Here is a 26,427-nt window from a genome sequence, read left to right as displayed (position 1 = left end):
ACATATATTAGCGCCCTTCCTCTATATCTCTCCTCTTTCAACCTATTCTTTCTTACCTCTCACAATAGAAAAAATATCCCAAATAAATCACTTCTACATGACAAATTTATATTATCAAGCAAGCTAACTAAAATATTAAAGCACACATTAAAGTCATGACATTAGAATTTTCATGTTCCTCCAACCACATAACAAAGGAAAAGAAAATTTAAGTCACAACTCACAACAATATGCCTTAATTCTATATTATACAACAATCCATTGACATTGCAATTAGCTAGTCTCGTTACACACTATTTGCATCATAAAAAATTGCATAATTGGGATCTGGCAAAAGTTCTGGCAAAGCACCGGAGCCTGAAACATCAAAACCATTGAATTGCGCTGCATCATTGACCCCAGCTGTGCTGTAATAATTAGGAAATGAATGAAGATTTACCAGGTTTAAATTTCCCATACTGTGGCTTGGCATTTCTGGGTTTGCTTCATTTGCGGTTGAGGTGGTTGCTATATCATCCTGAAGCAGGCTGCCAATGTACTGCTGCAACACGCCTATTGATTTCGAATGCCGGTTTTTTATGAAGCTCTTTGCAAAGTTTTTCCGCTTGTTTGTATTCCAATGGTTCTTGACCCCATTTTCAGTTCTACCCGGCAGAACTTGTGCTATCTTTGCCCATTGATTCCCAAATTGTGTGTGTGCTCTTATAAGCATCACATCTTCCTCTTCCGTCCATTTGTCGTCCTTAGATGTCAACGAGGCAAAAGAAAGAAAGAAAATAAGTGTAGTTAGTCAACAGCTGGTATATGTAAATTAATTAGATATTTATACGATAATGATTATTCATTATTCAATTGAGTCCATAGGGTACTAGTTAGGATAGTCTTTATTTCTTGCAAGATTGAATTATTTACTTCTTAAAGATTAGCACCATTCTGACTGATTCTGTGCTAACATATGTCACATTACAAAACAGCAACTATTTCTGGTCCATAAGATGCTGGTGTTTTTGATAAATACCTTGGACGTCGTTAATAGAAATCCAATGTTATGAAAATATTGTTTTTTTTTTTATCTTCAATGCTATTTTTTTAATTTAGAATTAACTAAAAGGTATAACTTTGATTTTGTTCATTGAGAAAGACACAGTATTAGGAAAGATAAGTTAATCAGCAAGGGAGCTATCAGCTATCTACAAATATATTCGGAAGGATGCACAATGAAAGATATATACTTATAATCATCATCTCTATTGTTACTTAAATAGAAAATAATATTTTTATTAGGTTGGCGTATAATGAGCCATCATAGTGAAAAACAAAAGATCATATCTATATTTCATTTTTTCTTGAACCAGAAGGGGTTTTCTTTTTCTTTTTTGTAAGTGATCTTGGCAAATGCTGCCAGGTAAATGTCTAGTACCTTATTCTGGCTTTGTTATAGCTGGGTGCACTATGGTTTATCAGAAAAGCAGCTCCGATTAACTCTGCTATAGGCAATTCTTGATATTTTATTCCTTTGATAGGTGCAATACACAATGTCATAGTGTGTTTAAAATGTATAGTTGTTAAAGTGAACACTGGACTAACTTATAGGAAGTACTATCATATATAACGTTATATGATAAGAAGTACTCTCAGATAAGTTCATGCCACTTTTTAAGTTCACCCCAGTAGGATAGACCCATGTTGATGTCATTCTAACCTGTTTAAATTTACTGCTAATTATAATAAAGATTGTCCAATCACATTTTTTTTAATACAAGGCTCAAAATCTCACAAATGTAACAACCAGTGAAAATTCCATGCACTGCTTCTTATTTATATAACATAAGACAAATAATTGCTAATTTTTTATTTTGAAGAGAACAAATATATATACATGAGAGTTCAGACATCATAGATTCTAATTTCTCTTCTTAGAATAGCAAAGATTCCAATTATACAGAGGAGTTTTAAGCACTTGTTAATTAATTTAAACTTTTTAATAAAAGTTTATTGTTGATTAGTCATAACTAAAACCAAATCCAACTATTCTTGATTTTGAAAACTATCCTTAATGATCCACATAATTTGTTCTATACTCTTGCGTGATATTTTATGACTATGTTTTTCTTTTCAAGAAGTTGATCTGTTCACAAATTAATCACTGTATCTGTAATGTAGGTTATTAACTTACATTGAATTTAACATTTATATAAACATTAAGCATTGAGTAAACTTCTAATCCTAATACTCACGAGAGTCCCAAATTTCCTATTATTTATTTATGTAATAATTTGTGGATATAGATCAGTTGCACAAACTTGAGAACATACTGATGATCTATATATCTTTATTATAAGCTCCTTTAATGATTATACAATATATCCAGTACCTCTAACAATTGAAAATAATTAGAAAGAAAATAACATGGTACCTAGGAACAAAATTGGATATATGTACCTTAATGTAGGGTCTGCAATGGTTCTTCCATCTTTCTCTCAATTGTTTTCCGTTCCTTGTTGGGAAATGCTTTGCCAGCAATGCCCATTTTCCTTCTCCATGTTGGTTCACAAGCTCTTTCAACAATCTGTGGAAAAATAAAATAGCAGAATATAATCGACATTCTTGTAAAGTTCCTTAAACACGTGGGCATCAAAATATGTTCTATATATCTCAGAAATATAGAAATTGTGTGAATCAAAAGCACTCACTCATCTTCTTCTGGAGTCCAATGTATTCTTGTGTATGCAGGTAAATATTGTGTGTGGTTGCCAGAATTATTATTCAATTCAGCGGATGTCTGCTCGCCAAGCTGAATATTGTCGTCATTTGGAAAGGTGTGTCCCGAAAAGTGCAACATTGCGTTGTCGGTGAATCCGTCCAAAGTGTTCCACGTCGGACATGCATTACTGGCTGAATCCTTGGAACCATAATACCCGGAAAAGTTGGTTGTTGGAAGCACGTTGCCGTTTTGAGCTGGAACTTGATCCATATTAATTCCTCCATATGAAAAATTAGGAAAAAATTCATGATGGTCCACTGAAGCAAGTTGTGTATTTACCTCCATTAAGTTAGGATGGACATAGGCATGGGAGGAATTATCTCCTCCTGCATGACTAAACCACGTACTTTGGAAATCAGAACTACCACTTGCATCAACATCAGGTAAATAAGTTTCATTCTGATTTGGAAATAATTCCAAATCATAGCTGGTGGAATTTTGAAAGGAAACATCCTCAAACGGAGTTGTGCCAAAACCATCAATGGAAGCCAAGTTGCATGTTGCTTCTTGGCTAGTATAGTTATTTTGAGGGAGGAAGAAGTTCATTTTTAAGTTGCTGACAGCTGTTAGTAATTTGGGGTTGAGCAGGAGAAGGAGGACGACAGTGAGGAAGACGAGGAGGAGAGGGACGGCCTTTCAATTTGGTAAAGTGGCCTTTATGTAATGATGAGTTAAAAGGTAAATTATAAATAAAATATTTGACCAACACGGTTACAACACATTATTTATGCCCTTCACATTACATGTTCTTATCTTTATAAATAAAAATATTCAAAAAAATCAGGGTCATAATAGGAAACTAAGGTTTAGATTGTTACCCGAAATAATGAGTACAATAAATCAGGGTTTGCAACTTCACACAATGCCAGTACTAGAGCTGGCATGGCCGGAGTGTGATTAATAGTAAATACTCATTATTTGTACTTGCAATTTAAACCTGTCATAAAAGGCAATCAATTAATTCCAGTGAACTATTCAGAATTAGTCATTCTAGCAAAGAGAGTGTGCTTTGACCGTACGATTAACAACAATCAAACAATAAAGTTTACTACTGCTGAAATTGAAGGCAGTAAACAAAATTAAACAGCATGATCCAGCTTGTACTTGACGTGTTACCACGTAACAAAAGTTTAAATAATTGATTGGCCAACATTTTGACTCAGAGTGGTCTATTTTTTTTTTTTTTTTTTTTTTTTTTTGCAAGGTAATTTTGTTCAGGATAGTCATGAAAAAAGCAATTCCAAGTTGCTATAGAAGCTAATTACAAAGTTGATATGAAATTCATTTGCTATACTTGCAATGGAAATAACAGAGAAGTTGCTGACAGCTTTGGATCATTTTCAAATAATTTATACACCCTATGCCAACCAAATTTATTTGTGCAGTCGGAAGATTAACGGTAACACTGTTAATACTTGATGAGCCTCTTAGTAATTTCTGGAAAAATCTATGTATAGTGAATCATCGCCATCTGTAAAATAAAACTGATACAACCTACGTGGGAGTAGCACTTGATTATTGGCCTTGTGGCTTTTGATACATGCTTGGTGGGGTCATTGATGCATTGCCTGTATGAATATTTAGGGTTCAGAAAGCTTGGTGGAGATCGCCTCTACCGAGTCATCTATGTTCCCACGGACATTGAATTCCAAGGACCCATGTTTAAACTGGCACATAGGCAAGGTGTACAAGATTGACATTTCAGTATTTCACGATGATACAAACGCAGGACCCTGCATAAATTCTGAAATATTTGAGCTTATGATTGAAGTGGAACATTTGCTGTTGTTTTACATCGTACCAGCTACAAAATTACCAGAATGTTTACAATGTGAGAAGTCTTTTCTTTTTGGCTTGCTCCATCAGTCATTCTCCAGAAAACAAATTTTGAAGTTTTTGAGGGGTATACATGAAATTCCCCCTTTCAAATTTGTTTAGATTTTACTATTGTCTTCAATAGTAACAAAAACATATTATTAGACAGTCTGAAATTTTTTAAAAATCAATGTGTTTTGTTTCTATCAAATTCTTATAGTAAAACAAGTTTTATATTTATTTAGTTTTTCTTAATTATTTTTTGGATAGGAAAAGTTTCATCCATGGCCAACAATTATTGACCACCAATAGTATATTGATTTTCTTTGTATAAAAAAAATAAACTTAAAAATATAAATTTTGATTCTTTTACAATATTTCGATATCAAATCTCATTGAGGTGTTTGAACCAATTGTTCAAATTTAAACTAAAAAAATTGAAGTTAAAGCCCCAACCGTCAATATTTTGCAAAGTACTATAAATACATAGTTCATGAGTATATCTGTAAGTGTAAGTGTGTGTCTAATTAATAATGCAAGTACTGCATAGTATATTTTTCATGTTGATGATATAAATAGGAATGTCTTTCTTGAGCTTACATTAATGGAAGAATAAATAAAAATGGAAAAGATCAAGGCTGCCGATTTATGTCTATTTTTTTTTCTATAAAAGGAACAGAAACATGTAAAACTGTTACACTTCATTACCAGAGTGCTTGGTGTTGATAAGAAGCTGGTTGATTTTGGAATCTTTTTAGTCAGAAGATAGCAGGATAAAGATATTGACAACATTGTTTTAGCTTCATGCAACGCACAGATAACGTGCACAGCTGTTAGGTTAAACTGTATTTGCATTAACTTGTAAGAGATTAGAGCAAGCCTTTGCTAACTTTTTAATTATAGTGATAAATCCGGTGTCCCAGAAGCTTTCTACCGTTGGGATTCTGAATTTTCTTTTTTTTTCTTGAGTACTATTTGCTAATTGATCTTTAGTGACGACTGTACCAACCTTTGATATGATTTATGTATGGTAATATAAGAGAGGGGTCTAATATTAAATAGTCATTGGTGTCAAACGGCACTAAATTTTTTCTTCGTGTATAAATTAACATATTAATTTAATTAAATCATTTTATATGTTCTACATTACTTTAATTACATGCGTAAAAAATTTATGGGATTTTGACCTCATTTGGATAGCCATAAAAACAGGAGTTAAATCAGCCAAATTTTTTTTTTTAATTTTGTTCTCTCTTAAATGCATAACAAATTAATAAAGTCGATATAATTTAAATTTTTGTATGTACGATATATCATTAATTATATCCAATCAATTAGTTTAGCTATTTACAACTTCAAAAAAAAAAAAAAGAATGAATTTAATATCAATGATACCGATTTAACAACACCACCTTTAACATTAAATCCCACCTCGTACAATAATCATAGAATGTGGCTTTTCTTGACGATATATATATCCTAATCCTAATTAACCACAAAATTTATATGCCGATGAGAGTTTGTAAAATTCGCTATTAGTTCATGAGTATTCTTTATTATTTATTCGTTTCAATTTTCGAATTCTTAAGCAAAATAATTTTCCTGTTTAATTTCTTATGAACAAATTAAGAGTTCTAGTTCATGATTTTTTTTATTTTTTTATTTTTCAATAAGATAATTTTACGATACATACAAATGTTTATGCTACATTCATCCAATATATTAAAATTTTGTTCAAACTAAAAAATATATATATATATGTGATCACCCTTATTTAGACAGAGAATATATTAAATTCAAATCAATTTGAAATTTTATTGGTCATCTATAAGAAAAATATTTGAAAAGCTAAATGATATTTTAATATTCATACTTTATTGATTAAGAATATATATATAATTTAATTTTGTTCACTTAAATTTTTTTCTGAAATTAATGTTGAAGAATATAATAGCTGGATGTAGATTAGAATTACTCTTCATATAAAATAAAATAAATTTAAACATTGATATGATACAGCTATGCATTTTGTATGTTTGTAATGCTTTTCACAAACATTTGATAAGACTGGTTTCACCAGTAATCTCATTCTCTTTTCTAATGCATTACTCAAAGGGGACCAAAAGATTATTTAGGTCACTTGTGGGACAAAAAAATCATGAGCTTAAATGGTGGTTTATTTTATATTGAAAATAAATGGGTTTCATAATAAATGACAGATGGGACTATATTTAAACATAAAAAAAAAATCTTGGGTCAGATATTTCTAATTTTCACCGGATAAATTTTAAAATTTTGAATTTCTTTGATGCTTTACCAATTTGAAAGGCTTGCTTCACATGTTATACTCTGCTACTTTAATGCTCCAAAATTGTTAGCGTTTACTAGAAGGCGCCACTACATACCAAGAAATCCTTGAGGATCACCTGTGTCCTGTGTCCTGTGCTAATGAATATATTAGTTTAAATGTTGAAAGGAAACGATAAGCATCACCAGGATAGGTACCCATAAATCGTTATCCAAATATATGCGCCAAGAATAAGATTCATTTCTCATGCCTGTTTATCATGTTTGTTAGATAAAGGTTAAAAAAAAAAGGAGGAAAAAGACAATACTCACCTACTAGAGGTTGCCTTTTTTTTCCAGTCAAAAATTATCTGATGTGGTTGACAGCTCATATTTAATAACTAGCTGTATCCCAAATAGTCTTAGTTTCAATTTAAAATTATTATTTTCAGTTCTTGAATTAATGCTATCTTGCAAAGAGTTACAAAAGAATCACACAGTAAATTTAAAAGATGAATTTACTCATTTGAAAAAGATTTGTTCATAGACTCAATAGTCAATATACAATTCTGGATCTTGCAATATTTATATAAAATGAGGATTTCGATGTCAAAAGATGTACTAACTTCACTTTACATTTGTAATTCTTAAAATCCAAACATCAAATTAAAATATGATTTACTTTTCAAATAGACTGGATTTTAAAAAAAAAAAAAAAACTTAATAAGCGTCATATATTTTTCTTTACAAAAAATTTCAAGACTCGCTCACATCTTAAATATGTCATTATATTCAATATTTATCAATGAATTAAGTTAATTGAAAACTCAGTTTATAGATAAATTCGTTTAACATACAACAAATACCAAAAACTCAATTATAGATTTATAGGCATAACAAATGTTTGACATCACTAGTGTCACAGAATTAAAAATCCAATCAAATTATCGATCATGTTAAAAAAAAAAATCATTTTCCTCGTTTTTCTCAATTTCTTTTTTCTTCCGACGTAAAATGAGGAGAAAGCCGCAGATACAAACGGCCAGTTGGCTAATGGGCCGTCATTCTAGTTTTTTTTTTATACATTATAGAATTGAACTTCTACAATTTTGAACCTGAAATTTGGTAATATTGATAATATGCCTAAAAATAAATCATCAAATGATTATTAAAATATCAAAAATGCTACAAGTCTTGTGACAAATAATTACGTAATGGTATTGCAGAGCGCTACTTTAACATCCCAGGTACTGGATTTGATGTTAATCCGAGTTCATATTACATTCTAAATTAAAACACAAGAACATAAGTTCATGAACAGAAATTACAATTAACAGTCAAATCATTCTTTACTTATTAAGACGAAAAAAAATGAAAGTAACCCTACTTGATCACTCCAATACTCATGGAAGTATGGAACTTCGGCTCGAATGAGTATCCCCTAGGGTATTTGACCATGTAAAATACTCAGCCAGGCCAACATTAATTCGGTATTTATTTGGAATATAGGGGTTCCTCTTTGAGATTTGTGCCAGATTGAAACCGATGACTCATATCTCATTCTACAAGGTCAGGTATTGCAACGGATTTGAATTGGCTTAGCTCGGCTAAGAAGGCCTAAAAGATGTCAGCCTCCCAGTCTCCCCATAAATTATCCTGTTCCTAGCTCAGGTATAATACAGACAGCGAGTGAGAAAAGGAAAAGAGATAAATTATAGAGAAAATAAACAAATGGATTGTCAAACATGTTCTATTAAATTACTAACTACAATTTTTAATAATAAAACTTCTCCGGTTTTCTTAAAGAGAAGGTACTTCACTGATGGTGCATGTTCCATACAGGTACTACAAAATTGAGAGCAAGACCACACATTTTCTAAAAATGCTTACACAAATGTATACCACCGAGATATTTAGTAAAAACTCATCTCTTTTCTGAGTTTGGTCATTTCCATGATACAAATTATCTCAGAACAGAAGAAACAAGGCCACCTGATAAGACATTGCATAAGTCTGCTCATCATGCTATATATCAGGTTTTTGACATAAACCAGAGATAAAAGGAGATCAAGAAACTGGTGCTTAAATTTCTATGAATATAAAGGGAACTTTGCCCTCAAGAACAATAACAAGCAACGAAGTAAGAATATTTACCAACGAATAGAGTTTTAATGGTATTAAAGTAACTAAGATGTGAATCAAACGTCTCCATTCTCTTGGGCTAGAAACTAAATTCTTGAAGTCAGATATAATATTCATCTTTTCCTATAATGAAGTAACATCATTCTAAAACAACCATACCTGAACTACTAGCAAAGGTTTCCTCCGTGTCTGAACCATCACCAATTCACCTTTCGCCCTCTTACTAACACTCCAGGCCTAATTCTGGCCTCTCAACCTGGTAAAGCTGGAGTAATAACACCACTTGTGTGTCTTCAAATTCCGGCATCTGATCTCAGTTGCAAAGGGAAAAAAAAAAGTTTTACGTTTTCAGAAACAAAGCACGAGATACCGACCTAAAAAGTAATATTTGCAATCATAGCAACGAGTTCAGACATGGCTCTGGTGGCTGTGCCTCAGCAGGACTAGGATCGGGACCAGCAAAATGGGCCCCTTAGCAGGACGTATCAGATCCAACACATCTACCAGCAAAGTGACCACTACCAATTTTATGGCCTAAACCCTAGTTTCGACCTTGAGTCGCACATCTACTGCTGCACAAAATTGCGACATCCCATGTAGGATTGGGCCTTTGGCACCTATTGAGTCATCTGCAAGAAACTTCTGTACGGCAAGTTGTTTTGCATGGATTCTTAGGTTTTGGTGAGATATGGATAGTAATTGTTTCCTAGAATTAGCTTCAAAAAAAATCTGTAGCCTCCTGAAAAGCCTGTATGTTAAAATAATAATATTTTAATTAATTTAAAAAATTAAACTTTAAGATACCTTTTTTCTTTTGTTTTCCAAGTTTAATGGAGTCTCCTTTAACTAAAGAATTTTTTAGTAAGTAATCATTGCAATCTTGTTAAATAAATCAATACAAGGACAAATGTTCACAAAAGAATATATTTTGGTTTGCAAAAATTCAGTATCAATTGTTAATAAATGCTCCCATAGTAGTCTATATCCTGGATTGCACATAAATTCAGTATCAAACTATCAATTGTTAATAAATGCTCCCATAGTAGTCAGTATCAAAAATTCAGTATCAATTGTTAATAAATGCTCCCATAGTAGTCTATATCCTGGATTGCACATAAATTCAGTATCCATAGCAGATAGCTCCTGTAATTGTACATTGAACTTGATTTTATAATTTTAAAATACATAATTTAGCACTTATAACAAATTTTTAAAATTGATCAGATACAGGAGCTGATAACTCTCTAGGATCAAAAACAAAGCCAATGAACATGTTAAAGGTATAAGATAATATCAGGAAAGCAAAAAAAGTCACAAGAGTAAAATGATGAATAAATCTAAATTTTGATGATCAATCAAATTAAAAACACAGCAAATGCAAGTTTACAGAACTAATAAAGTGATGCAAACCAGAGGGTATCTAACAATACCAGACCTGACCAGAAGAAAACAGAGAACAGGCTTGTACGCTCATATATGAAGTCAAATAATGAATAACCATAAAAAAAAATGCCAGCCTGGTTTTGGGTGGTACGGATCCTGTACAGTACTACTAGTAATTTTAGTACAATACTACTAGTAATTAAAATATAGCTGATTAAGAACGAACCTGCAAATCAATTTAGGAAACCCAAAAGAAAGAGGCGAAAGGACAAAAAACAAATAGATTGAGTAATGGACAGTATCCCAGCTGATCCAGTACCTACCAGCACTTAAGATCCAGTGTGCTGAAATTCATAATAGTTCTCAAAGCAATGTAAAGCTGATTGGTACTGTATTAATACCATCATAGTTGATTCCTTAATATGAATTTGGGAATGTAAAAAATAGATAGAGTCAAAAAAACAAACACAAGAAATTTCCCAAAGCCCCCCTGAAATTATCCATAAAATACAAAAGAGATCCACTATACCCAACAATCCAACCAGGGCCTCTCGGCAATTTATGAGAATATAGAAACATGCAAAATACAATCTCATTGCGAGTCATCGACAATAAATTATATAACGTACCTTGCTTCATATCTGGTGCTGCGGTGCTTCAGAGGTTCAGATCTCTATCTTCTCGGTTGTTTGCCTACCACCCCCCCCCCCCCCCCCCAAAAAAAAAAAAAAATGCAGCAACCATCGGAATACAGTCATCATATTAAAATACAAAAAAGCAGAAAGATAAGAGTACACTGAGATAGACAAAACAAAAAATTTCACACCATATAGCACAATTCACATGCAAAATTATATTTTGGAAATGATAACTGGAAAAAGTATTCCTCAAAGCTTTATCCACCAATAATATTTGCATTAGGTCATAAGCAGATCATCCCTTTTCATTGATTAGTACATCCTGATTGGTCAGTCCAATTTAGTCCAGATCAAAGGAAAAACAAATAAGAGAAGAGATGGAAACAGCAGTCAAGTTCAGGTCAGATTGAGTAATATTTCAGTTTTAATTTGTATCTCAGGTTATAGTTTGGGCTGAGGTCATAAGATAGTCATATTTCAGATTATTATGATAGTAAAAGTGCAATTACCAGCACTCCGCACTCTCTCAAACTGCATTTGCTTTAAGAATAATGTGTAAAGTAACCAGGGCTTTGCACTATGCTGCAGTATGGCCAGGAATTTTTCTCACCACCTGCTCGGCCTGTTGTGAAATTTAAAAGCTAATCCCATGCCCTGAATCTGTAGACAATGTTTGACTGATTGAACTGCAACCATAGAACAGCACTGAAAGTGCGAAAACCAAGGATAAACCTAACTGTTGGACCAAAGGCTTAAGTGGAAATAGTATACCCAACACAACACCCACAAAAAGTAACAAAAGAAGCAAAGAAGATGATGATATAAAAAAGCCAAAACACGTCAAAATGACAATAGAGTTGCATATTTTTACTACTGCATGCATGAGACAGTACAATTTCCCTCTGAATAATATTCACAAAAGAATGCGATTCACAATTCCACACATGAAGATATCCAACTGATAATGGATAGAAGGATGCTTTTCTTTGCATTATAGCTATGATTGCAGATAAAGATCATTTTAAGTACCAAAACTAGACAAAAATCTACTTGTTCTATGAAGCCATATTCATAACCTTACAAAGAGAAGACCATTCTAGTATGCTACAACAAACCAGCCTTCCTTCAAAATTAATAAAGAACGAAACTCTGTTAACTCTGGAGACCCTGCATTATACAAGATAAAAAGCAATGGAAAAGAGAAATTAGTGTAAAATAAAGGTTAAAATGTTGGAATTGTGCTGCAAGAGTACTAAATAAATTAATACCAAACTTTTAAGTTATTTTTCTAAACAAAAGGTAATTCCTTGATGGTGGTTATCCGTACAAAATTCCTGGTATTTGTAGAAACATGCAGCGAAGTTCATAGTCTTGAACATATCAATTTTTCAAAGTATTAACAGTCACGTACATGCACAGAACTAAATTGCAAGGGTTCTTATCTGACAAAGTTTGGTAACAACCCATGATCAAAACCCAGGAGTTTAAAGGTAAACAGCTCCTTGTAAAAACAAAGCTTTAGATTACTAGTTGACAACAGCACAAGACACAATTTCATCTTAATTTATTTTATTTGTCAACCATGCAAATATCTGATCTTTGACATGGATCAAGAACACAAACTGATCTGCTGCTATCTGACCTTTGACATGCAACATGATATTTTGTAAATCAATTTGAGCCTAAACTTTATTAGAGTAAAAAACATTAGGTAACAATAGTAAAAAATTTAAAGATATTCACTACAAAGATTTAACTTGGACCTGATCTTCCACAAAATAATAGCATTCCTATTTTAATTTGAAAAGTTGAAACCAAAGGTAAGACGAACGGTACAAAATTGGGATTTCCTAGTAGTAGGATTTTGCAATCACTATGTGAACTATGTGTGAACTCCTTTTTTGGTTCGCAAACAATGCCTGGGAACCATTATATATAATACAGCATAGTTAGGTTCACAGACACTATACACAGACCAAAACCAGTTGCGCAATCAATGAGTGCGAACATTCTACTTCTATAATTTTCATGTTTCCTGCTATCTTCCTCTCACTTCTGCATTTCATACTAATATTTAGGTTCGCACTAGGCATTGTCTACGATCTGAAACTAGTTCGCAATCAACGAATGCGACTTCCAATTCCTAAAATGTGCATGTTTCGCAGCAATTGTCTATGAACCAAAATAGAGCTCTCAATCAATGAATGCGAACATCCAATTTCTAAAATTTGCATGCTTCCAGCTATCTTCCTCTCACCTAGGGATGTAGAAGAACTTATTTGAAGTATTTGCATAAGGCAACTGTGTCACTTCAATCTACCATTTAACAGGCTAGACTAGAGATAGAACGGCAAAAAAGGATCTCGGAAACGAATCAAAAAATATTTCAGAGAGCTTTCAAACAAAAATGAGAGCATTTATGACCTAACAGCAGTTTTTTGGGCCAAATGAGGGATACAGAAGCAAAATAAAGAAGGAAATTGAAAAGCAGAGAAAATTCAGGACTCAGCTTCAACTAAAAAAATCAAATATTATACGAAACAACCCTGAAAAGAACTAGTACCATCGCATGCATAAATTTGAAGAACTTGTTAGGAATAGAAAATTGAAAAAGATAACTGCATCAAATCCTGCCTATTTCTCCATTGCATAGTCTAAAGTGCACAGAAATCTTGCAATAAGATTACATTGAAACAACTTCCATACAGTAACTAATTGGCAGTTCACACAAACCACTGAGGTTTCCTTCCATTTATGTTTTTTCATTCTTGCAGCTTTCAACATTTGTATAGCCTTTCTAGATATCTTACTTTGAACACCTCAAATACACATGCATTGAAAAAGTCCAACATAATAATGGATGGAGTTAAGGCAATATGACTAATAATGAATTAAAACTATGCTCACTAATTGTTTTGGTTTTAAGTTGACAAAGAATCGGACGCGTCATAAGAGAAATGATCTTCTATGGTTAGAACAGATTTCCTTTGCAGTGCCCAAGTGTTTAAGAAAACTACATTAAAATGTCAGATTCCCACATCAATCCTATTTTATTTTGTTTCCTTTTCAGGTTTAAGACCACTGGTAGGAGTGTGTGATATGATGACTTTATGCCTATGTTTTCATGTTAGACAATTTATGAATCTAATGTTGGCAATTGCTTGTATTCAAGCAATTCTATCTGACCCGCACAAGATATTCAAAGCCCCAAAACTGAACAACTAAAACACATCCACTCTGAAGCGTCGAAAGTCATATTTAATATGAAGTAGACCAACTAAGATGTATTAAAAATGAACCAATAGCCAATTGAGCTAGGAGAACTTTTCTATTTATCCTATTGGATCAAATAAAAATCATCCGAAAACAAACATACCTGAACTGATCCCACCCTCTGCGTCTTTTCATGAGAACCTCCATTCATATCGCTCCTTCCATCTCCCCTCATTCTCTTATAGGGCTGTTTCAACCCAGAACTCACATTCTCCGAGGAACCTTGGTTAGAGGTGGTGCTACCATTAAACTTTTCTGCGAAACCCGAGTTATCCCTCTTCCAATCTTCCATCAACGCAAAATTGTATCTAATTACAGGCTGCTGTCCAGTATCAGCTGCATAATATGATGTTGCACAGCTTCGGCAAAGCAGTAAGCGGTTCTGAAAAATCAATGAATGCTCAAACCACATATTGCAGCTGGTGCACCGGGTCCAGAAGGTACTTGCCTCCGAAGGCTGTGGTGCTGGCTGTTTAAACCTTTGTGTGGCACTAGGCATGTGATGCTCAGCGGTGCATGGTTTGGATGGCCGTGGTCCCATCCGTGCAGTATTCTGTGGCACTGGCCGTGCAGCTGGTTGTTGGGCGCCTTTCATACCCCACCAGCTAGCAGTGCTCCGTTTCGGCTGCGGTGGCACTGGTCGAGCAGCCGTTTGGGTGGTACCTTGTGCACTGCAACCAACACTACCCGTGTTATGCCCATTTGCAGTATGAGTTCTCCTCTTCTGATCAAAAATATGTTTTTTGTGCTTGTCCTTCAGTACACCAAATGCCTCTTGGACTAGCTTAAAGGCGCCTTCAGCACCAGGGGAGTGGTTTTTGTCTGGGTGTAGTTGCAGCACGAGCTGCCTGTAGTGCTTTCTCACAGTTGATTCATCAGCAGAGGGGCTAAGGGACATTATCGCGTACCAGTCTTTCTCACCAGAAACCCTCAATTCAGCCATGAGATGCACCTCTAAAGCAATGAGAAACTGTGATACACCATCCAGTTGAGGGTACAGTGTTTGAGCCTTCTGAGCAAACTTCTTTGCGCCATTTAGGTCCTTCTGGAAAAACTTTCTCTCAGCAATTTCCTTGGCTCTTTGAGCCTCATCTTTGTTACACTCCATTTGAAGAAAGTATGGTATTCCGTTTTGGAGGACTCGAAGCACCCGTCAGATAACTGTGTATTGAAATAAGAATTAATTTGGTAAGTGATGAAGATGTACTTACAACAGAATAAAGCATATCATTAGAACAATTTTATTAGAAAAAACATACAGAAGGAATCTGTTTCAAGACCACAACTGCTTTGGATTTACCTTGCAACCTATTACTACTAGATTTTTTTCCCATAAATCAAGCTGATTAAAGCTTGCATAATTTTAATATCTCAGAACCAATAGTTTGTGAAATGGTAATTTGGTATGTGCCCACATTTCCAAAATTCAAAATTGGCAACACTTATCTCAAACAAGATTTATTTAAAAAATCCATCAACCAAGCAAGGAACCACGCCACTCAATTCCAAAATCCATCACTATCAGCTAAAAACGAGAGAAACCATTTTCAAGACATGGGTGAAAAAATAGAGAAAGAATAAGAAAAATATTTGTTTTCCTACAAAATATAAGATAAAGAGTTAAAATCCTTTCCGCTACATCATCTTCAGACAACCTATTAACCCTAATATTCCACAAATTGGGATTTTCTTCAATCGGAGGTCACCACACATTCGTACAATTTAAAACATACCTCGTATTGTCCAGGAAGTATATAGGAATTATGATCTTTAAAATTCATTCATAAACCCAAATCAAATTTCAGACAAAAATCAGCATTATTCCACCAACAAATAAAAATATACAGAGAGATAACAATCTCTCTAACAGGGAGAAAAAAGGAGCAATACTCAATTTCTCAATAACGAAAAAATTTAAGAAACGCGCACACGCAAACACAAGAATTCAGCCTAGAAGACGAAGAAAACTAAACGAGGGGATGTTATATGCCAAAAAAAAAATAAGCACCTATCTGGAGAAAAAAAAACGGCGAAAGTGGAGGAAATAGGTGAGGAAACAACTCTGCAAAGACTCAACTCTCCGAAGTCCCAAAATTGCAATGCGAGAAAGGGGAGGCAGTTGGCCGACGAGAGAACTATCCAAAGGCTCTAGTTAAATTTCTGAAGTCTGGAGTTGCAAATTTACAATCGCCGAAAGGGGAGAAGAGGAGACAAAACGGCCAGGGAAAGAACTCTGTATAAACTCCTAAATTTTACCAGCGGAAATTACAAGGGGCTATAGAGAAAAAGGTAATTGTGATGTGACGGATGTCACTCCGTTTAGGGAATCGGACATCGTGCTGCAATGGACATTGGACCAAATTCTGTCCAATAAAAGATCATTGTCGTCCATCTTACAATATGATTCGCGCTAGAAACTTTATCTTTCGTGCGGATCAAGTGCACAAGCATGTTAATTATGCTATCACGTTTGCTTATGGCATGGGTATTATATCTAATCAGCTGCATCAGGTATTCTATTTTGTACAAATTAATTTAAATTTAGAAAGCTATTATTTCAAATTATTGGTACTTAAAATACAGAATCATCATATCATCAAATTATTATAAGAGATCATGATTCAAAGTAATTAAAAATGCATAATCATATAATTCTATTCAAAGATCATGTCCCTCAATTTTTGAATAACTATTAATTTTATTGAATATTTTTCTCATAATTTTTTTTCTCTTATAGTATGTCCCGTTGCAACGCACGGGCATAATACTAGTAAAAAATAATATAGATAGCATTTAGCAATTCTATTTTGACATTGACATGTAAGTTTTAAATTTTTTGTTATTATAAAATTTAAACATAAAATAAAAAATATTTGAATCCTTCTTATTTAAAATAATATTATATAATTCTTTTCTCTGTGTATGATTTAAATGGAACTATCTAGATTGAAAACCGGAAAAAAAAAATTCTTTTCTCACCAGTGAGACGGATATCGAATTAAATTTGATCTAATGTTCGGTTAGATCAAACTAATTTAAAATGGTGTGAATCAATTATGCTCAAATATTAAAATAGATTGGACAGACTCTGACCGGTATTTGCCAAACCGCTCTCACTCGGAAAGAACACAATTATAAAATTTAAAAATAAAATAAAATTATTTGAATTCTTTTTATTTAAAATTGTATGATATAATTTTTTGTGTGTGTATGGTTTAAAAGGAATTGTCGATAGAAAAGAGCACCATTTCTTAGCAGTGCGATGGATATCGGATTTTAAATTCAGTTCAATATCGGCTAAACTCATTCGAATTTACACTGAGATTTATGCGGATAACTTTAAAATTACGTGAATAAATTTGAGTAGAACTAGGGTGCTCTTAAGCTCACCAAAGTGTTTGGTGAGCTTGACTCTAAAACCCATCAAATCAATTTCAAATGACGAATCCGAACCGTTAGAACCCGCCTACTTTACGTGTGATGCGTCTACATGTGAAATTTTTAAACATTCGAATTAGTTTAGTATAAAGTCAATTGGTCAAAATTAGAAGGTTAATAAATTAATTTTAGTGCATTCATTTTTTGAACGTTTTTTGACCGCTTGACTTTATGCTAAATTAATTCGAATGTTTAAAAATTTCACATGTAGACACATCACACGTAAGGTAGGCGGGTTTCAACGGTTCGGATTCGTCATTAGAAATTGATTTGATGGGTTTTAGAGTCAAGCTCACCAAACACTTTGGTGAGCTTAAGAGCACCCTAGTTCTACTCAATAAATTTTGTACAAATTTTAAGATGATTTGAACAAACACCGATCGGTATCTATCGGATCGCTTCCACTCCGAAAGAGCATGATGTTAATTTTAGAATGAATCAAATAGACTCTAAAAATAATATAGATCATTTTTAGCGATTTTATTTTGATATATAAATTATCAATTTTGTTATTATAAAATTAAAAAATAAAATAAAAATATTTGAATTCTTCTTATTTAAAATAATATTATATAATTCTTTTCTCCGTGTATGTGTATGATTTAAATGGAACCATTTCGATTGTCGATTGGAAAGAATATCTTTCTCAGCGGTGCCATAAAAGTCGAATTAATTTCGGTTTAATCTATACCATTAGAATTCACGTGAATAAATCTAAAATCGTATGAATTAAATATGTACGAATTTTAAGATGAATCAAACAAATTAATGCTCGATATATAGAGAATAAAATACATGACACGGCGTGACATGATATGACAAATATGTTGTGATTTCATCACGTGAAGTGACGATCAAAATAGTGGCAGATAAACATGTCACGTGTAATCACACCGTGATCATACGTGATGTGACTACACGTAACGTAAATTAGTCACGTTAACTTTTTTCTATATTTTAATTTAAATTATTGAAAATTACGAAGAATACATCAAAAAAATTGAAAATTATAATAAATACATAATGTTGCATTTTTTTATGAGAAAATGTTATGTACATCTAACATTACTTAAAAAAAATCAAATTATAAATATTTATTAGATTAAATTAGAGAAAATAAAAATCTACATTATATGAGTACCAGTATTACTGAATCTACACTAAAAGAGAAATCTAAATATTTTATGCGTGAAAATTAACTAGAAAAAAATTGAATACTCCATATTTAATACCGTAACGTGATGTAACGTATAATTTTTGTTTGAATATAGTCACATCATTCAACACACACATCACGTCACATAATCAACACATGTGACCTGACGTAACGTGACGTGACTGACGAGGATGTAACAAATTTCCCTTCTCTGCCGCTATCTATCGGACTGCTCGCCTCTGAAAGAGCACGATTTTGCAAACTGACCGTCGAACCCGAAGTATCCAGATATAATGGGACATGCTATAATGAGATTTCGGACCGTAAGCCGTTGATCCATACTCGACACTCGACAGTGATGATTTTGTCGCGGCTAGAAGATGAACGGTCCAGATCGGATAAAATGGGGCTGCAGTACGAGCGTACGGCAGAGGATTCGGCCTCGGGTTGATTAACTCATATTGAGTTACGAGTCGTAACTTACGACAGGGGTTGGGTACAACTGCAATGCGGACTCTCTGTTCCGAATTTTTTATTAATAGAAAATAAATTATTAAAATATCGAGATTCAATACCGTTTGCATTTTTTTTTTAAAACTAAGAAGAACGGGGTAATACAACCCGTCCCTGCGGACGGACCAACTGAACCCGTCCGGTTAACAAACAATTAACCAACCTAACCAACTAAACTAAAACCAAACTAACCGAAAAAAAAAAAAAAAAACCTGGACGGGGAAGTCCAACCCATCCCACATAATTCAATAACGACAAAAACGCACCGCGCGAAAAAAGAAAAAAAAAAGAAAGAAAAGAACCTGGACGGGTTTGTCAAGCCCGTCCGAGAAATCGCAAAAAAAAAAAAAAAAAAAAAAATCGGGACGGGGTTGTCAAGCCCGTCCGAGAAAATTCTGCAAAGTTACGTTATATTATATTATTATATTATATTATATTATATTATATTATATTATATTATATTATATTATATTATATTATATTATATTATATTATTATATTATATTATATTATATTATATTATTATATTATATTATATTATATTATATTATATTATGATTTTATATATATTATATTATTATATTAATATACTTATATATATATATTGGGTCTGTCTAAATTGCTGCTGGCAGCATTTCGGCAGAGGTGCTGCCGGGGCTATATTTAGCCGTGTGATGTCCAAACAACAAATCCAAACCGTTAGATGTTTAATCTATATTATAATCTACTTGGAGACCAAATTTTACATTTTTTGGAATTTTTTTACTATATATTAAGCTGGTTTGAAAACCGCTGATTTCAGTAAATTTCTGCAGCATTGAAATCAGCGGTTTTCAAACCAGCTTAATATATAGTAAAAAAATTCCAAAAAATGTAAAATTTGGTCTCCAAGTAGATTATAATATAGATTAAACATCTAACGGTTTAGATTTGTCGTTTGAACATCAAAAAATAGAAAAAACAGTGGCAGCACCACCGGCAGAAATGCTGCCGGCAGCAAATTAGCCACAGCCTATATATATTATATTATGAATAGAACTAGTTTAGTTGTGTTTAAGTTCACCAAAGTGTTTGGTGAGCTTAACTCCAAAACTTATTAAATCGGTTTCAAATTACGAATCCAAACCGTTAGAACCTGCCTATCTTGCGAGTGATGCATCTACATGTGAAAATTTTAAACGTTCGAATTAATTTAGTATAAAATCAAGCGGTAAAAAAACGTTCAAAAAATAAATGCACTAACGGTAAAGATTAATTTTAGTGCATTTATTTTTTGAACGTTTTTTTACCGCTTGACTTTATACTAAATTAATTCGAACGTTTAAAATTTTCACATGTAGATGCATCACTCGCAAGATAGGCAGGTTCTAACGGTTTGGATTCGTAATTTGAAACCGATTTAATAAGTTTTGGAGTTAAGCTCACCAAACACTTTGGTGAACTTAAACACAACTAAACTAGTTCTATTCATAATATAATATATATATATAAGTATATTAATATAATAATATAATATATATAAAATCATAATATAATATAATAATATAATATAATAATATAATATAATATAATAATATAATATAATATAATATAATATAATATAATATAATATAATATAATATAATAATATAATATAATATAATATAATATAATATAATATAATATAATAATATAATGTAACTTCCAGAATTTTCTCGGACGGGCTTGACAACCCCGTCCCGATTTTTTTTTTTTTTTTTTTTTGCGATTTCTCGGACGGGCTTGACAAACCCGTCCAGCTTTTTTTTTTTTTTTTTTTTTTTTTTCTTTTTTCGCGCGGTGCGTTTTTGTCGTTATTGAATTATGTGGGACGGGTTGGACTTCCCCGTCCAAGTTTTTTTTTTTTTTTTTCGGTTAGTTTGGTTTTAGTTTAGTTGGTTAGTTTGGTTAATTGTTTGTTAACCGGACGGGTTCAGTTGGTCCGTACGCAGGGACGGGTTGTATTACCCCGTTCTTCTTAGTTTTAAAAAAAAAATGCAAACGGTATTGAATCTCGATATTTTAATAATTTATTTTCTATTAATAAAAAATTCGGACTCTCTGTTACACAGAATACAGAAGCCCAATAAGACCGATATCACTGACATGTGGGGCTCATCGAAGAACTAAGTAGTAGACCCCATCACTGCATCACCAGATATGGTCCCACTGTCAGTGATGCTGGTACAGCGATTCCCCTCTCAGCCAACTGAATCTGGGTTAAACGCTTCATCTCACTTGGTAAAATCCGTACCTAAACGAGCAGGGACCGATCCAATGGGTATAAGACCAAATTTGGTCCAGTGCCAAGTTTTAGTCGTCCGATCCTCATTAACATGCTTGTGCACTTGATCCGCACGAAAGATAAAGTTTCTAGCGCGAATCATATTGTAAGATGGACGACAATGATCTTTTATTGGACAGAATTTGGTCCAATGTCCATTGCAGCACGATGTCCGATTCCCTAAACGGAGTGACATCCGTCACATCACAATTACCTTTTTCTCTATAGCCCCTTGTAATTTCCGCTGGTAAAATTTAGGAGTTTATACAGAGTTCTTTCCCTGGCCGTTTTGTCTCCTCTTCTCCCCTTTCGGCGATTGTAAATTTGCAACTCCAGACTTGAGAGATTTAACTAGAGCCTTTGGATAGTTCTCTCCTCGGCCAACTGCCTCCCCTTTCTCGCATTGCAATTTTGGGACTTCGGAGAGTTGAGTCTTTGCAGAGTTGTTTCCTCCCCTGATGCAGCTGATTAGATATAATACCCATGCCATAAGCAAACGTGATAGCATAATTAAATGAATACCACCCGTTTATTTCAAAAATTATAAGGACAAATTGATTAAATTCTCTTGTGTATTTTGCTTTTGCATTGTAAATTATTTCTATAAAATCATTTCCTTTTGTGGTGAATCAATTGTTAGATCCCATTTATTACTTCCTTTTGTAATATATTTGGTTGGTTTGTGCAAGATTGATTTTCCTTCTATTTAAGAATGTGTTTTCGATTTTGTATTATGCTCTCTTTAGGAAAGAAATACTATATATCCATCTACGAAACGTGATAGCATCTCCCGAAATTGTTTTTCCTACCACCCTAAAAAATCATAATTAAATGAATACCACCCGTTTATTTCAAATTCAGATTCCACCACGAACTCAGACTAAGTGTACGGATGGATCTCCAATCCAAACTCAGACCCAGTATGCGGACGGATCCGAACTCAGACTCAATATGCGGACGAATTCGTCCTCATACTGGGTCTGAGTTCGGATCCGTCTGCATACTGGGTCTGAGTTCCGATCCGTCCGCATACTGAGTCTGAGTTCATATTGGAGAATGTATATCCCTTATTTGGTGTGGTTCTATCTATTTTTCGAAGAAAAAAATCAATCAAAATTTATTTTCTTAAGATTTTTTCTTGTATTATTAAATTTTAAAAAAGGACTGTGCACGCTTAAGCTGATTTCAAAACGAGTCTGAAAAAATATTTACATAGAAGGGCAAGAAAAAAGAATATAAATTCTTAGTTCTATGTTTAAAATAAGTAATTATTCTATTTTCACATAGCAATTTGACAATTTCATCAAAAAAGTATCATGCAACTTTTTTTTCCCCAATAAGGTTATGCCTTTTCATTTTCTATACATTTCGGTATTTTAAGATATGTAATAATTTTCTTTTATTTTACTTTCTGATTCATTTTAGTTACTCTCTAATTAATATATTTATTTAAATATTGGATTTCCAATCAATAGTACAAGAGTCAGAAAGATAGGTTCCCTTTTTTACTTTTTACTATTTGTGACATTTACTTCAGACATATATTAATTAACACAAAAGGCATCAGAAAGATTTTTATAATATCTTAAATCATCTGATCTCTATCCAACAAATAAAAAGGCAGATTCATACTCTGTTGCATGCATGCAGACATGTTAATTACTAAACTATTATTGAATTGGTTTCCAATGCAAAACGTGACCTAGATAGATTGTTCAGCTCAGCAGGCTTGCTTGTCATATAGTACATTTGATCGAATCGCACAATTAAAATAACGTGGAGATGAATGAACAATTAATTGATATTCATTTTTTTGTTTTCTTTTTTAGATTAGTATAGTACATTTTTTTTTTTTTTTGGAAAATTTCATGTGCACTTCTACAAATCTCAAAATTCCATGCTGGAGTTCGGATTCAAAATCATCTCCTATTAATTTTGATTAGATATTCAAAACAACCAAATATATAATCAATTACATTAGACCATAACTAGATTATCACTACATGTTTGTTGAAATCTAATAGATAGACCTAATAATAACTATAATAACATCTGTTTTCATTCAAAAAAACTATAATAATTAACATCTTTAAACCTCACTGAGGTAAGAAAAATAAACCAAGGTCAGGGTATGACGTCGACAGATCCGGCATGGCCATAGAAGGAAGCAGCGCTTCAGGCGGCATGGCCATGTTTATCGGAGCGGCTGTTAGCATCATGGGATTAAGATTAAACTTCTGATCAACCAACCCGTAACCACAATTGTCGAACCCATACCCGAAACCATCTGATCGGTACCCGTAACCGTTAGAGAACATACCAGCCTCCAGCATTAGCCTCTCTTTGTTCACCTCCAGCTCAGCCCACACCCGCTCTAACCCGTCCTTCACCGTCTCTAACTCAGCCAACCCCAGCTCGGACACGTCAGCACTCCATATGCTGCCTTTCTTTGATGCCAGCATGGATTCAAGCATCTCCTTGCGCTTGCGGCTGGCCTCTAACTGGGCTGTCAGGTCTCCCAGCTCCCGGTTCAGCTCTGAGGTAGCGTCGTGAGATGGCGCCATGTGGTGATGAGTTTGCATGGGCATGTGAGGGGTGACAGAGGAGGATGGATCAGAGGCGAGGTAACGGTCTATGACATGGTGCACAGACGGGTGGCCGAAGGAGAAGGGTTTCTTGGCTGGAGAGAATACTATCACTGCCAAGTGGGCCCCGCAGAGAACCGATAGCTCGTGTGCCTTCTTGAATAAGCCGGCACGTCTCTTTGAAAAGCACACCTGAGAAATCGGAAAAATAGTACTTTCAATTATTTGTGCGTAAATTGAAATTAATTCAAAAAAAATAGCTTTCTTCAAATTTTGTGCGCTAGGGTTTTGTTTTGTTTGGTGCTTTAAAACACAAATGAATGAACAAGTTTTAGTGAAATCTCTGTTTCTCTTAACCTGACAAGAGATGAGATATCAAAGCATCTAAATATCTGGAAAAAAACAAATCTCAGAATATAATTAATGGAAACAAATTTCTTGACCAACAATAAAATTCCGGTTTTATCTTTTAATGAAATATACGAAGTACCGCGTAAATATTTTTGCAAAATTGAGATAATAAAATAAGGAAATGAAATAAAACAAACATGGAAAGTATAATTGTGTTTGATTTCGAAAACACTTTTGCAATAAAATTACTAATTCAGGAACCGAGCAAGATTAAATCCGAACTAAATCTTTGAATTATGACTATACATTAAAATGCGCCATATCCGTAATAAAACAAAACAATTACAAAAGTATATTACGATCTATGATATGGGAGTACATTAATGTCAAACTACAGAAACATTGATTTCACAAAAAAAAAAACCTCTGACATCAAGCGGATCAAACTCTATATGCTTTAATCATAAACAAAAAATAAAACAAGTTCGTCGCATCAGGTTTCTTACAAAAGATCAAAAATATATACATTTTCCTTAAAAAAAAGTAGAAGAATATAGAAGAAGTTGCACAGCAAAAGAAAAACGAAGACTTAATTGAACAAGAATTCATGATAAACAATTAACGAATGCAAAAGAAATTATCAAAGATAGAAAAAAAATCAAAAATCAAAAATCAAAACCTGACGAGCTTCTTCATTCTGGATTCGTCTGATGGGGATCTTCTGACGACCCATGCTGTGCCTCTTCTGACCGTTGGATGTCGCTCCTCGCTTCATCACACCGCTACTACTCGCCATTGCTAACTTCGCTTCTCTTGCCATTGCCTTCTCTTCCATCTTAATTTGCCTCTCTCGCTCTGCTTGTTAATTTTACTTTGACACAGAGAAATTAATCCGTAATTAAATGGCTAATGGAATTATTATGGAAGAGGTGAATAAGCCACACATGTATTTATATAGAAAGAGAGATACGGTTTCCTTTATTTGTCCGTACGTCGGTACACTCTCTCTCTCGTAATATATATATATATATATATAATAAATTAAATATGTGGAATCTTAATTTACTTGATTGGGAAACACGGTCCAAGGAGTCCCGGACCAGTGACAAAATTTGCAACGGTAAAAAAAAAATATTAGATCAATTAATGATGAAATTTTTAGAATAGAAATGTACCTAGCACATGGTTTAATTTCAAAGATGGATTGAAAGTGTATATAGCATGTGTAGTGCAGGGGAAAATAGTTGCCACGGTTAAACACAAAATTACATAGTTTTTAAATACAAGAGAGAGATTATTTATGGAGGAAATTTTTACTTAATTTTCTTTAACTTACTTTTTTTTTTTTAAATTTTGGTAGTGGCTACTAATTAAGTTGTTAACTTACTGTTTTTATATTAGTAATGTATCCTGCAGCAGGATTCAAACTCCGGACAAAAACATTTCAAATATATTGTCTCAAATCTTAAAAATGTGACCAAATATAAATAACGAATACAAAAGAATATTGATTTATTTTATAAATCTAACTTTTAATAAAAAATAATAATTAAGAAAAAAATGACTTTTTAAAAAAATAATGAAAGCTAAAATTGTCTATATTTTAAAATATTTCAATTATGTTGCATTCTCGTATAGGTAGACAATAAATGCCATCAAAATTAAATCTTGGCATTTGTTCAATAACATAAATATTTTAAGGCTTTAATTTATATTATGGTAATACCATATATATGAAAACTAAACAGGCGAATTAGACTATTATATATAACTAACTGCTA

At 33.2% G+C, this 26,427-nt stretch overlaps 3 protein-coding genes across 7 annotated transcripts; all 3 read right to left on the bottom strand.

Moving 5' to 3' along the window:
• Nucleotides 1-286: 286 nt before the first annotated feature.
• On the bottom strand, nt 287-3,310 carry LOC144561937 (uncharacterized). The gene is made up of 3 exons (XM_078311043.1): nt 2,694-3,310; nt 2,443-2,569; nt 287-742 (listed from the first exon to the last, which is right to left on the bottom strand). The coding sequence occupies exons 1-3, from the start codon at nt 3,308-3,310 to the stop codon at nt 287-289; spliced, it is 1,200 nt and encodes a 399-aa protein (XP_078167169.1).
• A 4,780-nt stretch (nt 3,311-8,090) lies between these two features.
• On the bottom strand, nt 8,091-16,515 carry LOC144562178 (uncharacterized). Of its 5 annotated transcripts, XR_013513998.1 has the most exons (5): nt 13,209-15,789; nt 12,105-13,131; nt 11,020-11,083; nt 9,167-9,755; nt 8,092-8,527 (listed from the first exon to the last, which is right to left on the bottom strand). XR_013513998.1 is itself a non-coding variant. In XM_078311350.1 (2 exons), the coding sequence occupies exons 1-2, from the start codon at nt 15,407-15,409 to the stop codon at nt 12,181-12,183; spliced, it is 1,020 nt and encodes a 339-aa protein (XP_078167476.1). In that variant the 5' UTR covers nt 15,410-15,788; the 3' UTR covers nt 11,930-12,180. The 5 variants fall into 5 exon arrangements, 1 of the variants encoding a protein (XP_078167476.1); XR_013513999.1 differs by lacking the exon at nt 13,209-15,789 and having other exon boundaries at nt 8,091-8,527; nt 11,642-13,183; XR_013513997.1 differs by lacking the exons at nt 8,092-8,527; nt 9,167-9,755; nt 11,020-11,083 and adding an exon at nt 16,310-16,515 and having other exon boundaries at nt 11,930-13,131; nt 13,209-15,462.
• Nucleotides 16,516-23,741: 7,226 nt separating this feature from the next.
• LOC144562175 (agamous-like MADS-box protein AGL29) lies at nt 23,742-25,497 on the bottom strand. The gene is made up of 2 exons (XM_078311347.1): nt 25,326-25,497; nt 23,742-24,487 (listed from the first exon to the last, which is right to left on the bottom strand). Exons 1-2 carry the CDS (start codon nt 25,479-25,481, stop codon nt 23,807-23,809), a joined length of 837 nt encoding a protein of 278 aa, XP_078167473.1. The 5' UTR covers nt 25,482-25,497; the 3' UTR covers nt 23,742-23,806.
• Nucleotides 25,498-26,427: the final 930 nt, after the last annotated feature.

The sequence above is a fragment of the Carex rostrata genome, chromosome 11 (assembly GCF_964058835.1).
Source record: "Carex rostrata chromosome 11, lpCarRost1.2, whole genome shotgun sequence".
NCBI classification, from domain to species: domain Eukaryota; kingdom Viridiplantae; phylum Streptophyta; class Magnoliopsida; order Poales; family Cyperaceae; genus Carex; species Carex rostrata.
This window is presented reverse-complemented; position numbering and strand designations above follow the sequence as displayed.

Excerpts from the sequence above, each read along its gene's own strand:
- LOC144561937 (XM_078311043.1), bottom strand. The coding sequence starts at position 3,310 with ATGAACTTCTTCCTCCCTCAAAATAACTATACTAGCCAAGAAGCAACA. Across the intron at positions 2,570-2,693 it reads TGGACTCCAGAAGAAGATGA|ATTGTTGAAAGAGCTTGTGA; the intron begins GTGAGTGCTTTT and ends ATTTTTCCACAG. Across the intron at positions 743-2,442 it reads ATTGCAGACCCTACATTAAG|GACGACAAATGGACGGAAGA; the intron begins GTACATATATCC and ends TTGACATCTAAG.
- LOC144562175 (XM_078311347.1), bottom strand. The coding sequence starts at position 25,481 with ATGGAAGAGAAGGCAATGGCAAGAGAAGCGAAGTTAGCAATGGCGAGT. Across the intron at positions 24,488-25,325 it reads AGAATGAAGAAGCTCGTCAG|GTGTGCTTTTCAAAGAGACG; the intron begins GTTTTGATTTTT and ends CCGATTTCTCAG.
- LOC144562178 (XM_078311350.1), bottom strand. The coding sequence starts at position 15,409 with ATGGAGTGTAACAAAGATGAGGCTCAAAGAGCCAAGGAAATTGCTGAG.